We start from the raw sequence: 15,744 nt of genomic DNA, 5'->3' as shown, positions 1-15,744 counted from the left end.
TTGATAACCAAAGCACTCAGGCTTATTCTCTTTACGTATATATAGGAGGGCACTTATCCTTTAGCTGTTAGCTTTGGATCTGAAAAAAGGATCGAACTTAAAATGCAACTATGTAAATTAATTTATCTCAAGGGAATATTGTGATTTTTTTTTTTAAAGATAGTCTTGATTTGGTTTGAACTAGTATACTTGTCTCAACTTACATAAGCACAAGAAAAATAAATTTTTAGATTACTTGTTATTTTATGTATGCATTAACTTGAGTAATTGTAGTTAGTTTGTATCATGTAAAGCTATATGTAACATGATAGAAAATAGTTCCATTAGGTGTTAAAAGCTGGAGACCTGTTAAGGAAAATGGGACATTCTGAACTGTGAATTAAGGCACAGGAATTGGAAAAAACCTGGAATTCACCTCAGATGAGGAAACTCTTTCAGTTTACACGTTGTTTGATGTCAAATGTAGAGTTAAAGGCAAGAGTCCGAATGTGTGGAAGTAGAAGTCAGCAGACCTGTGGTGAAAACAGTGCTCCCGAGCCAAATATGTTCCACTAAAATACTAGGTGACTTCCATTTTAAAGTAGCATAGGAGTTGACACTGGACTCATAGGCTTGCTAAGAGGAATTAGTAGCTGATCTGCAAGTTTTTTACAACCAAGAAACCTGCAATGTATTTATAATGAATGTCAGTAAATAATACAGACCCCATTAGTTTGACTTCAGAACCTCATAAGATTTTTGATCAAACTTTGTAAGAGAGAATTAAAAATACGGAAATAAATAGGAAAATGGATAAAAAATCAAAACAATTGGATATTTTCACGTTGCATTTTCTAGAGTGAAATTCCAGCACATGAGAAGTACTATTAAAGACAATGCTGGCACTACAGCATGTAGGTATAAACTGTTCATGAATAAATGTAAGCTTAAAATTCAAGGGCTATTTTGAAGTACTGCGTAATGTTTCAAAAAAACTTCCAGTAAAAGCAACCACAATATAAGCTGCTTTGCTGTGATAGCAAGGGACTGAGTTCAGGGACATCCCATTCTTTGCTATTCACATGTAGAATCATGGGTAATGTTATCCCAAGATTAAACTTGTTTTGTTTGATGCAGATAAAAACATAAGCAAGTATTTTGTTTATATGAAAATTACATGAAAATTATATTACCAAACATTACATGATGTCTTAATTTTTCCAATGCCTAACACATAAAAGTTGACATTTTTCAATGAATGTGCATAATGCTAATTTTAAGATTATGTTCTCCTCTTTCTTGTTGTATGTTTTTTTTTTTAGGAAATAGTAATACTTGTCATTTCTTTTTCAAAAAAAAAAAAAACAACTATTACTGGTTTAAAAGAGAATTAGTTTATAGGCAAACAGTAGCTTGGAGGTAGTAATGAAATGTGGAAGCACATGTAACAGTTAAAATTCAGTGGTAAAAATGTGTATGTTCGTAATTATAAAAGTATGCATAGAGAAGGCATAAGATATTTTGCTTTCATTTCTCTTTAAGTATACTTGTGGTTTGCCTAAATTAGTAAGCCAAAAAAGATTACTGAAGCTCCAATCCTCAGTCCAAATTTCTCTGGGGGTTTCTTTCCTGCGCTGTCATTGAGTTATTTCCTACAGCAATGTTCATCATTTTAATAGAGCTGAACTTGCTAGGGAATGTATTTGTTGACTGTGATTTTTAGCTTTACTTGTTAACACCCAAATCCACAATGATTCAAAGAATTCTACATTGATACTTGTGACCCTAAATCCTTCTGTCATCTCTAGCTGGACTTGTAGCTCTAAATGTAAATACATTGTCTTTGTCATTAGGTGTCACAGTGCAAGACTGAGCTCTGACTCTGTTATGAGAGTCAGCAGAAAGAGGAGGTTGTAGCAGAGAAGCAGGCTGTTAAAAACAGATTTCTTAATTTTAGTAGCATGTAAAATATTAAAAAATTGATTTAGTGTAGTGAAATGTCACTGCTACTTGGCTAAGTAGTGGGAATTAAGAGAACACTGTCTTTGCTGCCAGTAGGAGACGTAATGTGTTGCTAGATGCTTTTTCTGATGTATTTTATTCTCTTACTATGGAGAGGAAATACTCCTTTAAGTAAATGTGGTGATTTTGTAGTCTGAACAGAGAAGGTTCTTTGGTTTGTTTCTACTAAATCTGGGTAGATGTAGTCCATAGAAAGGGAAGAACATTTCTTAGCAGATTGGCATGCTGTCATTTTCTGTCAAGCAGTAAATGTTTGCGTCACAGACTTCTTTAATAAAAATAAGGGGAAAACCTTTATGGCAGCGTAAATTTCAACAGTTTTCATTGAGAATAAATGGTTTTGTAAAGTTGAAAGCAGAAGAAAATATACTGGGTGCAGAAGTGATTGCTTTTTCTTGATGTCACTTCTCTCCCCACCTTAGCCAGCTATGACAAATTAGAGAGCTGGGTGATGACCAAACGGCATGAAGTTAAACAAAATCAAATATATTCCATACCTGGGAAGTGGCAACCCAGGCTATACATGCTGACTGGGGAATGAAACAGTTGAGATCTTTAGAGGAACTTTATCCTGTAGCCAGCACTGAAGGATGAAGTTGCTAGGACTGTGAGTATAGAAAGCTGATCTGGAGATTTCATCCTCATGCTAATTAGATTCCTTTTGGTTCAGTTGTTGAAGCAGAATGTTTGATTGCAACTTGAGTTAGTGATGAATTGATTTGGGTTGATTTGGTTATTGACCTCAGGAAGGAAAAACGACGTTTAGCTGTCTTAGGTTTAAGATGCCACTTAAGAGCCACTTGAATTGGATGAATCATGTTCAAAGTCAATTGCTACATACTTACTACATAGATGCGCAGCAAGACACAAGATGTGATTAAACAAGAAGTTCTGTGTGTGGTGAGTAGTATCTCAAACAGGATTCTGAAAGCAGCACATTTTTATATCTGATTGACACACACTGCTGTCCCAACATGGAGTGCAAGATGCACTTTATGCATGGTTTTGAGCACTGTGGAAGGAAGCATACGTTTTGAGGATCCAGTCTTCATTGTCACCTTTATAGTTGCTTTGACTTGTACGAAGTTGCCTATGCACGTTTGACTGGACTTCTTAAAGAGATGCAAACTTGTATTAGCATTTAAATTATGTAGATGTGACTATTCAGACACTTGTAATGCCTGCTTAATTATATACACACAAATAGACTATTTTTCCATATCCTAACTGACTGAATTTGTTTTCTAAAGCTAATGTATGAATTTCTTAGAATGACGAAGAATTCTCTGAGATTTGTAAATATTAACCCCCCCCCCCCCCCCAAAAAAAAAAAAAAACACAACCAAACCAAAGTTATGCAAAAAAAAGTTTAGGGAAATATTCTTTTTCATTTTTGTAGAAGAATCAGATTCTGTATATCAAAACTAATGAAACTTCTCTGAAACACTTGCAAATACAGTTACTACTTTACTACAAATAGCTAAATCTTCATGTTGAGTGAGTCTGTAGAGAAATTGTCTGCTATTATTTTGATTAGAATTTTTTAAATGTACTTTTTTTTTTTTTGGCTTCTTTTACTTGTAACACTGTATGTAATTATCCTTAAAAACTAACTTTGGGCTTACCTGAAATGACTATCATAACCTACACAGGCAATCAAAGACTTTGTTCTACTCTTGGGCAAGGTTTACATTTGCTCTTTGCTAGTGATTTTGGAGCTACCAGAAATAGGACAACAAATTAGTGTGTCATGACTCTCTCTGAGCTTCATAGTCCTTCACAGAGTGACAAATGGTATATGTCAAACTGCATTTGAATAGAAAGCAATTTAGACATACAAAACAGAGTATTCTACGTATTTGTTTCATGCCATCTTAATAGCAGATTATTTGAGTAAAAAATAGGTATCTGCTGCTTTGCAGTGATTGGTGATGTTTATACTCCTAGCCAATAGTGATCTGTGTGTCTTGCTTACCTTGTTAACTTCTTTTTTTATCTTTACCTTTGTAAAAAGTTAAATTAAGGACCTAAATGTAATAGGTATCTAAGTAGAAAAGGAATTCTGTTTCATTTCTGAAGTCTTCTGAGGAAGAATGCATTGTTAAATAAAGGGAGATAGAGATAGTGAACTGGTTGTCCCATGATGATGAAAGGTCTCTATCCTGTAAGATCTTGTAACTAATAGACTACACAGTACTCAGCTTCATATTCACAGGCAGAAGGGGAAAAACAAACATTCATGCTTTATTGCTGCTTTAAGTTTGTTTGTCAAATGTAAATAAACAAGTTCTTAAACTGAATTAGCTTCAAAAACATTCTTTATGTGGGCAAAGAAGTGACTCTGGTTTAAAAAAAACAAAAAACAAAACACACGCACACACACGCACACACACACACACACACACACACACACACACACACAAAACCAGCTTAACCATTCTGCAGATTCTTTTGGTGTGTACTTAATCACCAATTCAGTAGATTAAGTTTAGTAGTTTTTGTACCAAACATGCAACAATCTCTTAAAATTCAAATTACGTGATTGTTAGCCCATGGAAAGCTTATATTCAAAACAGAATTTGTAAGCTTTACTTCAAAATTGTTAAAGCTCCGGTAATTTTTAAAATGGTTTTAGTCACTTTTTTTTTTCTTGATGTTTTTTCATCACTCTACATTCCTCCCCGTACTTGAATAACTTATTTAAGGCAATGACAACTTCTATGTTTACAGACTGCAGTGCAGTGGAATCTCAGGAAGGTCTGCCATTGGGGTGCCTAGCAACTAGAGTAATACCAACAATACTTGCCAACTTTTTCTTCTAGGAATTAATGTTTCCTACTCACAACACTCCTGTGAAATTTAAAAGCTATCAAAAGAAAAGCATGAAAAGGACTGATTCATTTAACCACTGCAAATGCTTCCAAAATATCTCATTTTTCCTTTCTGCTGCCCAAATTAGTGGCTAAGGTTATGGAGAGATTTACATCATTGTTGAATGAAGTAATCCATTTATTGAAATCTGATACAAGTGGCTTGAGAGAGGGAAGGGCAGAGAAGAGAGAGATAATGAACTCACTCTTCCTCTCTTTCCAGAGGTAATCTTTCAAACACATGCTTAATGTAAGAATTGCTTAATTTCAAATCTGTGTTGAAACAGCTGGTACGTTAGTAAGCATGCCTACCCTGCTGTGTTTTCACACTTCTGAGATGACTGACTTCATTGAAATAGCTATCCAGCCAACTCAGTGAAAGATTCTGCTGTTCAGTTGAAAGTATTAAACACAAGAAAAATAATTTGGATTCAAAGTTCAGCTTTGACTCAAGTGTTTTGGAGGGTACCCTGCCTTGCTTCCCTGCAGTTCTACAGATTATAAACTCAAAGTTATGAGTGTGAACATGCTTCTTTTGCTCTTAGCCTTATGTACCTTATTTGTATAAGAGCAGCAATATGGTTCCAAAATAGTTGACTGTCTTTTGATTTAGGCATAAATCACAATGTATTCGAGGGCTCCACCACAGCTTTTTAAAGCCTGCAAAAACATCTGTAGAAACCAGCTAATCTCATCACCTTGAGCCAATCTAAGCTCTTGAAGATGTTGGTTTGCTTGGCTTCTTTCTGGGGTTGTTGTACTGTAGGATGTTGGAGGTGCCAGAAGATAGTAGCTTGATATCCATCATGTTCCTGTCATAATGCCTAAGAGATTCCAGAATAAAAGTAAATGCGAATTAATTGTTAATGTACAAGATGAGCTGTGCTCAGTTGAGGTGGGTGAAGAGAGCAGAGAAAAATATGTAGATAGCTCCTGTATGAATTTGTACAGTGACTTTACAAATAGGGATCGTAGTAAGTATAAAAAATAATAAACTGACTCTTGTGAGAGGTCAGATACACAAATATTTGTGGATTACTCAAAAGGAAAAAACAGAATGCTTAATTTGAATTGTTTGTGAATTATCTATTTCAGCTGGAAAGCTACTCATTACACCCCTAATACTGATTCTGGGACTGGCACTGGGAGCCGTAGCTGTTGTAGTAGGTAAGAATAACATAAATGATTGGGTCTGATTTTGCAGTGATTTTCTGTATGACTTTAGCATCTCAGTGGGTTTATCTCTAAGAGACTTAGATTAGGCAGACATTTCTTAGATGCGTTTCTAGTATGAAGCACATGCATTTTTTTTAAATGACTTGTCTTTAGAATCTTTTTCTTCCTTGCATTTCATGCCTATTAGCTTTATTTCATATTTTTCAATTATTTGCTTAAGGCTTTTTTGAAACTAAGTCTTTAATATAGTTTAAAATACCAAAAGGGCTTGAGCAGCCTAACTTGTGCCCTCCCTTTTGTCACCTCAGTGGATCAGAGTTCTAATATCTTGGCCATATGCATGACAAAATTTTGGAGGTGCCAGCTATAGTCCCAGCATCCCTCCATCTTGATGATGCAACAACAGTAAGGAGAAAAAAGCAGTGAATTAGGCTGAGTCAATCTCAGTCTGATTTAATGCATAGACTGCCAAACTGAATTCCATCACAAAAAGATGTACCATAAACTAATGTGATATAGTTTCAAAGCTCTATTAATGTGGTTGTATTTATTGTGAATACAGTTATTCTAGCAAGTGTACTCTTTGTCCTTAGTAATTTCTGCTTTAGAAATAAGCCATAACAATAAAAATATTATTTTGGTAATACTTCTAAAGCCAGTAAAGAGTATTTTGCTCTAGTGATCTGAAATAATACAAGCTGGGGAAAAAATAAAAATGCCTTAAAAAATTATATTACTGCAAAACTGTTCAGAGAGTTGCCAAAGTGCTGTTAAAAGTTTTTAGTTTGTATCTTATACAAAATAAAACTTGGTTCAGGAATTAATTTTTCAGGAACTAATTTTTAGCAGGAATTTTGTTGTAATCTAAACAGGGAAAGTGTAACTTAACTGATTGCCAGAGAGACTGTTGCAGGCTGGGTTTTCTCTGCTTGTCTGAATTCCTTCTGTAAACTTTTTTGAGACATATAGAGCTGTGTCTTAATACTCTCTACATATAAAGAAAGAACACGGTGCATTTTTTGATGCCTTTTTTCTTATTTTCTTATTTTGACAGGTTTATTTGTGTTTCCTATCTATTGCCTTTGTAAAAAGCAGAGGAAGAGGTCACGGACAGGTATGCCCTGGTAAGGATGGGCCATACTCACTGAACTGAGCTGGTCCTGCAAAGGACTATACACGATTTGTGCAACAGAGCAATACAGTGCTGGTAACGGCATCACAGCCATCGCCCTGGAAGAAGAGTGGGGGATCTCCTGCATCTTCTCTCAGCTGAAACACTACTGCAGACCAGAAAGCCTCTTTGCTCTGGTGCACTCTGAACAGGATGGGCCCCCTGACTGCTGCTTTTAAAATATTTTTTCTATTATTATTACTTTGAAGAGGTTTTTTGAAAGATTTAAGTCTAAGTTCATGAACTAGACAATCAAAGTCTGTATTTTAGCCACAACTCTACTACCGATTTGGCCTGTGAAGAAATCATTTAACTGCTAACGTGTTCCATTTAACTTCAGTGTTCGCCTTTAAGGGGGGAAATGCTTAGAAGTGTTTGGACTCTTACTGTATACTGAGCATACTACTTTTGGTATTAAATACTACTTCTGTAAATAACTTCCATCACACAGCATTCTGTTCAGCATACCAAAACCCCATCACATGCCAGGATATGACAGCTGGTTATCTTCTGAGTTGTCCTACTAGAGAGCAAGAGTTTAGATTATGTTTGTGCAGCATGGATTGCCACAGCCAAATAACAGTGCCTCAGAAATATTTTTACTATTATTGAGACTTCATGATACTTACAAATATGCTGGTTGGTTTTCCTTTTGTATTTACTTTTTGGAAGTCTGTTAATATTGATTAGAAATGGCCAGAGGAGTTTGCCAGAGGAGTACAGCATTTTGAACCTCTCTCAGTACAAGAAAAGATTTCAAGGGTTTAGATAACAAGAAGTAACTTGAGACAGAACAGGCAATTGATATCCGCTGAAATATGACACAGAACATACAAGGAAATGAATTTGAAGAGAAGCTGGAAACCTGTTCTTCTATTCTGAACTAGCATATAGTACATAATCTACACACTAGGTGTGTGTGGAAGATTGACTTAACGAAATCCTATAACCTAAATAGCATGTACACTTGCTTTGTAAGTAGCCTACGTAAGTTTTAGAGCATCCACTGGTGTTTCATGAAGAAGATTTTGAATTCTGGTTAAAGGAAGTGATCGTTAATTATTAGGAGACCATTTCATTCTTATTCTCTACTTCCAGTGTCAATGTTCCTGGTGTGTAACAGATCTGAAGAGAATAGCAATCCATGACCTTTATTCCTGAACTTCAGAGTACCTCTGTTCGTCACTGGACTTCTTTCTCATCACTTCACTACAAGGGCAATGTAATTTGGAGTTGAGACTAAATTTTTCATTTCTAGTTATAATCAAAATGTATCATACAAATACAACTTAAAAGAAAATAATGAAGTTGTGTTAACTGTGATACACCAAAGTGAGAAAATTAGGAAAATACCTACTTATATTAAAAAGAGCTGTGATCTTGAAGGTTAGATTTGTAGTGTGAAGGTACTTTTTGAATGTTTGAAGACACGTACATGTGTATATATATAGATGCATATTTATGTGGGAGGGGGGAAAGGAAGATAATCAGTGCCCTAAGTCTACAGACTTCAAAATTAACACTCAGAAATAGTATATCTTTTGAGAGGGTTTACTTTGTACCTCCTTCTCCGAAAGTTATTACACCTGAATCTAGTTGTAACTTTTAAGTAAACAGTCCATTTCCCCACCAACATAATACTCTTATCATAAGATACTCACTCTGACTTCAAAGCCTCAGCGGAAGAACTGATGAATTCTGTTTACTTAGAAACACAAATATCAGCTTACTATAGTTGGCTAGTATGTGTCTTTTTCAGACAGCTTCTGGTTTTGTTTCCTGGTTCTTTTTTCCTTTTGTTGAAACCGTGAACGCAAGCATACTGTAACAGTCAACAGTACTTAATTTTTTGTTTGAACTTAAGGGCGTGTTAACCCTGTTGTTCTGTCAGTTGAAATAGTACCTTTGTAAGATGTGTTAATTAAGATGGGAAGCAATGACATTTAGAAGTAAAGTTCAAATACTATTCTCAATGCAAATGCACCTGCTAATTAGATTTCTTCTTCTATAACTCATCACTTTTCTAGTTCTGTTTTATCAGCAGGTTGGAAGCTGCCTTAAAATCAAGTCTTGGTTTTGAGTGTTTTCTGAGACCATACATATCGGTTGTCTTTGGCTTACTCAGGGATTCTTATTCCTTTGTTTAAATGTCAAATAATGATAATATTTTTGTATTATTTAGAAAATTTCAGACCTCAGAGAGTGAGAGATGCATTTATATATATATAAATAGATTTCATTTTGCAATACCTGTAATATCATGTCGAACTATTCCACTTGAGAATGTTTTAGTACTTGAGGTTATCTGTAACTATACAATGTGTTAATTTCCTTTCTTTTCCTGATTCCTTATAAACTATGTGAGATACTATTGCAGTTGTCTTAGCTGTGTTCTCTCTTCTGTTCACTATTTTCAGTTTCTCTGAATTCAGTAAGATCTGAAGTTAAAATGCTAGAATAATGAGCATAAGGGGAAGAAATAGATCTGCCTTTATTTTACTTTCAAAAAGAGTGTTACGAGTGGAGGAAAAAGCATACATCTCAACCCCTACATTATAATTTCATTCAGATCATTTGGATTTTATCAGAACAGATTAAATCAAAGTGGTTCTTTATTTTTTTACATGCAGCAAAACTAGGCATATTTGACCATTTTAAGATGAGAGAGTCCAATCTCTGTTTCTCTGTAGAGAAAAAATAGGAATGACAATGTTTGTTTTTCTCTGTAGATAAGGAGAAAAAAAAATGCAGGAGCCAGGCAGCGTAAGAATACTGAAGTCTTACTATCCCTATAAAAATATGGCCATTTGAATAATATGTAACAAACAGTTTTCATTAATATTATGTAGCACAGCAAGTTGAAATGTAAAATCTAATCCAGTAACTTCATCCATTGAAATGTAAATTTTACACAACTATTCTCATTATAGGAAATCTTACGTCACATCAAAGTCGTGTCATTTATTTTACAGCTTTTTTTTTTTTTTTTTTAAGGAAATGGGGTGGACTTTGTAAGAAATTCAAAAGAGGTTTTTCTTTCAGGACCATAAGATATTTTGGCTTTAACTGTGCTCTTAAGAAACCATCAGACTCTTCTATTACATCTTCATTAGCAGGAAATATCATCAGGCAGTCCGATTGACCTGCTAAGGTAGATGTTACTGTACGCCGAGTATCCAGATTCCGTTCGCCATATTCAGGATTATTTATTCTTCTAAGAATTGCTTGCTCACCAGTATCTGTATTCAAATTAAGTGCTTAAATCTGTTCTAAGTGAGCTGAATTTCTAAGCTGTCTGGAAATCATTATGTTAATGTACTTAGGCTCTTTTGCACTGGGTCAGAGCTGCGTGCCCTGCAGAGGCTCCAGGCTGAGCAGAGCTCTGCTGGCTTCTAGAGGCTAGGGCAGACCTCTAGGTTGTACCAGTTGCAAGAGACTGCTTGCAGTTCGGGCTGAAGCTGCTTTTTCACTTTGACCTGTCATCTTTCCCTGCATTTGGATAACCTGGATGGAGGTGCACAGCTTCAACAGTGCTGGCCTTCCCTACAGTGGTGGGGCCTTTGTGGACTTCTTTCTCTGCTATCTTTGTAGGACCTGTCAATAATTATACCCCCTACAACTAAAGTGTCTGTCTTGTTCTTGGTCTTCAGATGAGACTGAAGTAACAAGAGTTGTTCTAGCCATGTGTCACTCTACACTTCCATGTATTTCATGTCTTCAAGTTAGCTCCTGATTCCAGATCAGCTATCTTCGGGTTGGTATGGCATAGTTTGAGCTATAACAGTTTTCAGTTATGCTTTCAAACTGGCCACTCTAGGTATGTGCTCTACATGCTGAGTAAATCTGTATGGCCAAATAAATGCTTTTTTTTTTGTGTGCAGATCTATTGAGTTCTGGTTTGAGTTTTTTAATTTTTTTTTTTGTTTTTCTCCTTTTGCTCCATGCTGCTCTTCTGCTCTTGAGACTTCATTAACTGGGTCAAGTTTCAAGGCTCTTAGCCGTATCTGTGGCAGAGTCTTTTTTTGCCTGCTGTGGACTTTGAGTGTAGTTGTGTACTGAAAGAGCTCACAAAGGACATGTAACTGGAAAATAATTGTATGGTTCTTTTTTGTAAATGTGTTTGACATTGAGAGTAGGAAACTGGGTTGGATAGAAGTGAGAGCCAGAAGTGCAGTTTGGAGTAGACCTGTGCTCTGAAAGACCCATCAATTTTAGTTCTGCACAAAAAAAAAAAAATTGTTTTCAATTCTTATCACCTTCGTAAGTAGTCTACTCATAATCTTACAAATGTCATTAAAATGCAGTGCACTTTGATCTTTTATCTTTCTCTGGGGCAGTGCAAATGTGTACGAAAGGGAGGATTTTTATTTTTGTTACTACTGCTTACTTCATAACTCTTCCTGGTATGATAGCTTTTTTTATTATTTGCATATATTTATTGGTTTTGACCAATGTAAAGTTGTACTTATTAAAAATATTGATTAGCCTGTGTAACACTGAGTGGTATGTAGAAAGAACAATAATTCTGTCAGAGGGTACAAATTCCCCAGTGATAGAATGGTTTCCCTTGCCTCTTAGATCTGAGAAACCATTTCATGATCAGTAGCCAAACAATTTGCCATGCAGACAATTTGAGTGTTTTTTTTTTTAATTAGTTGTGGTAGTTTTGTTCCTGAACAGACATTGCATCAGTCATAATTCTTGGTATGATAATTACAGCATAGTGCCAAGTTGTGCAGGAGAACTATGGATTTCTGTTATTTTATAATCTATATTCATCTCTGTTAATAAACAGAGGTGTGCTGGTGGAAAGAATCATACACAAGGAAACTAGAGAGAGAATCTCTTCCTATCTTCTAATTCTGTAGTGGGTCTGCTCCTGAAATCAGCCTTAGCCCTTTTAAATCAGGAAATTTATGCGCATTTTATGCCAGCACAGTATTGGGCCAAAATTCTTTGATATTCCAAAATATTAAGAAGTATGTTAACAGCCATAAATGACAACCATTATGCAGCTACTTAAAAATCTAATTTATTTCTGAAATGCAAACTATCATAAAGGAAGACTGTCCAAATAGCATTCTTACTAAAGCAAATAGTCAGGGGAATGAATGTACGCTTTTAATACGAGAGGGATCTTAATGATTTGAGTTACCAGTAACATTAAAAACAATGTCCACAGAAAGTGTTAAATAACCTATTTTAAAATTCTAACAAATGTAAGCATGGTATAAGAACTGGAGTTATAGCTGTTTAATATTTTTCAGGCTTAACGCATGAACTTTGAAAAGAAGACACATATTTAAAAAGTAACACTGCTGGTATATTTGCTGGCTTTTCGTACTACTGCTACATGAAAGAGACAGCTGAGTCTTGATTCAGCTACAAGACTAGCAGTGTGGTCACTGCTGAAGCTGGCACATTGCTACTGTTTTTTTTTGTTTGTTTGTTTGTTTGTTTTTAATTAAAAAAGCAAGCTACCAAATGTGGATTGTTTCAGTTACATGAGAGTATAACTTCCTTGCTGTTTCTTCTGTATCTGTGTATGTGGGTTCAGGATCTGTACTTGTTCTCCAATAAGGAATGGAGTCCTCATTCCTTTAGTGCAACTAATCACTGATGCTCTTAGCCTCACATCGAAATGCTGTAAGGTAGAGAAATGAAACCAGTGCATGCTTGATTTCAATGGTGATGACTTGTTTTAGGCTTTAATTAGTTATTCCCTAGTTTAAAAAAAAAAAAAGAAAGAAAAGAAAAAGCACATAAATTTTTAAGAGTAATTCAAATTGTTCACTTCTCAATACCTATTTTTAATTTAAAAACAGGTATTATAGTTATTAGTCTGTTAAGAATGCATATTTGTGTGGAAGAAGTTTTCTTTGGAGCTTAGTTGGCTTATCAAAACATGAAAAGTAGATCTGAAGTGTGTTGTATGGGTTGAAGTCTAAAGAGGAGAAACTTACGTAAAAAATGTTTGGTGTTAGTATAAAATGGATTTTGCACATACTTGCTTGAACTTTGTTGCATGTTAGCCCCATTCAGTGTTTTGTCTTGCTGAAAACTTGACAAACTTAAAACAGTATTGTTGCAATTTTATCCTTCTGTACTGAACATGATATTACTAATACAGTGCCACATTTACCTCATTTTTAAAATGAAAATCTACTCACAGAACCAAACAAGCTTTTCACATATTTTAAATGTCTTGTAAAAACACTGATGCAGTCAAGAAATATTTTTCTTTCATGTCTTAAGACGAGGTATTAGGAAACATGTCTATAGGGTGGTAAAACCCTGGAACAGGCTTCTTTGAGAGGTGGCTGATGTTCTATGCCTGTTCAAGGGATTTGGACAATGCCCTCAACAACATGATGTATGTTTTGGTTAGCTCTGAAGCAATCAGAAATTGGGATTCTGTAGGTCTCTTCCAAGTGAACTTCTCTATTCTTATGCAAGTTGTGGATAAGGAGATCAGTCTTTACTCATGAACTATTTTTTTGCATAAAAATGCACTATGAAGAGTTCTTTGGTATCAATTTACATTATGCTGTTTCATGTCCAGAAGTTACAAGAACAGGTGTAGATTTTTCCATATCACTGTTTACCATCTCATAATAAAATGTTTACCATGTTTCCATTAATTATACACTTGATTTCTAACTCCTTTTGGATTTCATAATCTGAAACTGATTTCTGGAAATAGTTGAAGACAAAAATTGGATCTTAGGAAATGATCACATTAGATTTTGCTGAGCTACATTGGGAAAAGATTATTTGTATTGTATTTATTTAAATGCGAACTACTGAAATCTCTTCTTCTTTACGACTTTTAATTTTGCATTTTTTTTTTCCAATTAGGCAGCATTTTGTTACAGAACTAACCATTTGAGTCCAAATAACTCTTTAAGGCTGAAAATTGTCTTGCCTGTGGTAGAGATGAGAATTAATGGTAGTTGCTGAGAAGGTTGTCTGTGTTTCTGAGAAGCTGAGCTTCATCTTAGTTTCTCAACGAGTTGATGAGAAGTTTTCTCCTTTTCCCATTTCTTCCTCTATTTTAGTGTCAAGAATTCCCTTTAAGTTTAATCTGAGTAATGGGATGCAAGGTTAGAAAAGTGATAAGTCATCCTTTTTAGTTTAGCTGTTTCTGGCACATGTAGAATGCTGGACAAAACTCAGTTTCATTAATAAAGAAACCTCTAATTCCACATTTGAGTTGCTTAAAATCTATGTGCATTAGCGGTTAGAACTTTCTGCATGACTCAGAGTAAGGCTATAAAAGCTGGAGGCAGGCAATATCCATGTAATCAACACTTGAATTCCAGTATTGTGTGTTTTATATAATGAGAAATTTTAAATGTGTAAGTGCCTTATTGCTTGAAACAAATGAAAAGTGTTCTCCATGCTCCCCTTGATAGAGCAATATCTGTTAAGTAGTCAATCCTACACACAGATGTTTTAAGCCAGACTAAATACTGGCTTGCTCAGAAGGTTGAAGAACATTGTTAGTGAGCAAGTTATTGTTTCATGAGTGATGACGTTAACTTGACATGCCTATTGTAATTCTACTGATCTTCATCTCATTTCAGTTTTTTCTAACTTCCTATTCATCTTCAGACTTTGCAGAAATGCATCTTACACGTGTTGTCAGAATTAGTTTGGTCTTCCAGCATAATCAGCTAGGCATCTTCAACTACTAAAAAGAACCTGCTTCTCTTCAGAGATAAGAATTCAACTGAATTTATGTCAAACTACAGTTGTAGTATGTTCACCTTCAGTCTTCAAGATTTGTGAAGATGGAATTACTGAGAAGCATGGGGCACAGGGGTGCACTGTGGGTGGTTTGGGATTCAGAGCAGTTTAACAGGATTTCAGTGGTATCCAATTTGAGCTAACGTATCCCGTTAATACAAACTGGTATTCATCTGGGGTAGGAACCTTGATGGTTTTGTCCATCAGAGTGGATAGTGATGCCTAGTGGAATAACTCTGGGATCTCTGTTTTGCCCTTCACTTCAAGGGGAGATATATGATCTGCAAAAATACCATTCATTTCTCCAACTTTGGAAACCTTTCCAATGGATACTGTGGAGTTTTTCTGGGATTACTGTCCCAGGGAACAGGGGGCAGCTTTTAGCTTTTATGAGTTAGATTTTTCTAATGGTCTTTTCCTTACTAGCATTGCTCCCTCTTCTTTTGTCCATATATTTGAAATCAGGTGCCAAGAAAAGCTTTATTAAAAAATTTCAATTATATGAACCCTTAGAGGAAAAAAATTGGGACTACTAAATGGTAATTATCAGAAGGAAATTAAGAGTTGACAGCTGGTGGGTGTTAGATGAAAAATGTTTAGGAAGTCTGTTTATTGTAGATTCATAATAAAAACATTTTCACTGTGTTCAATTTCCTTCGCTAAGAATTTGTGAAGGAAAGAAGGAAAAAGATGAAGATGAGAATACTATCTTCTTGGACCTATTTGCTTGAAATTCATTAGTTTTTCTGAACTGCGTAAGAGGCCTTTTCTCCTGCT

The 15,744-nt window shown here is 35.2% G+C and overlaps 1 protein-coding gene across 2 annotated transcripts in view; it reads left to right on the top strand.

Annotated features, from left to right (window-relative positions):
- RNF217 (ring finger protein 217) overlaps positions 1-12,976 on the top strand; it is a 59,129-nt gene extending 46,153 nt beyond the window's left edge. For both annotated transcript variants that reach the window (XM_085217380.1, XM_085217379.1), the window contains 2 exons: positions 5,967-6,038; positions 7,102-12,976. In XM_085217380.1, coding sequence (XP_085073506.1) covers positions 5,967-6,038; positions 7,102-7,175 — 146 coding nt within the window. In that variant the 3' untranslated portion in view covers positions 7,176-12,976. The remainder of the gene's footprint in view (positions 1-5,966; positions 6,039-7,101) is intronic.
- Positions 12,977-15,744: the final 2,768 nt, after the last annotated feature.

Source organism: Meleagris gallopavo, chromosome 2, assembly GCF_905368555.1.
Source record: "Meleagris gallopavo chromosome 2, MGAL_WU_HG_1.1, whole genome shotgun sequence".
Taxonomy (NCBI): Eukaryota; Metazoa; Chordata; class Aves; order Galliformes; family Phasianidae; genus Meleagris; species Meleagris gallopavo.
Note: the sequence above shows the minus strand (reverse complement) of the source record. Positions and strands in the feature narration are given on the sequence as shown.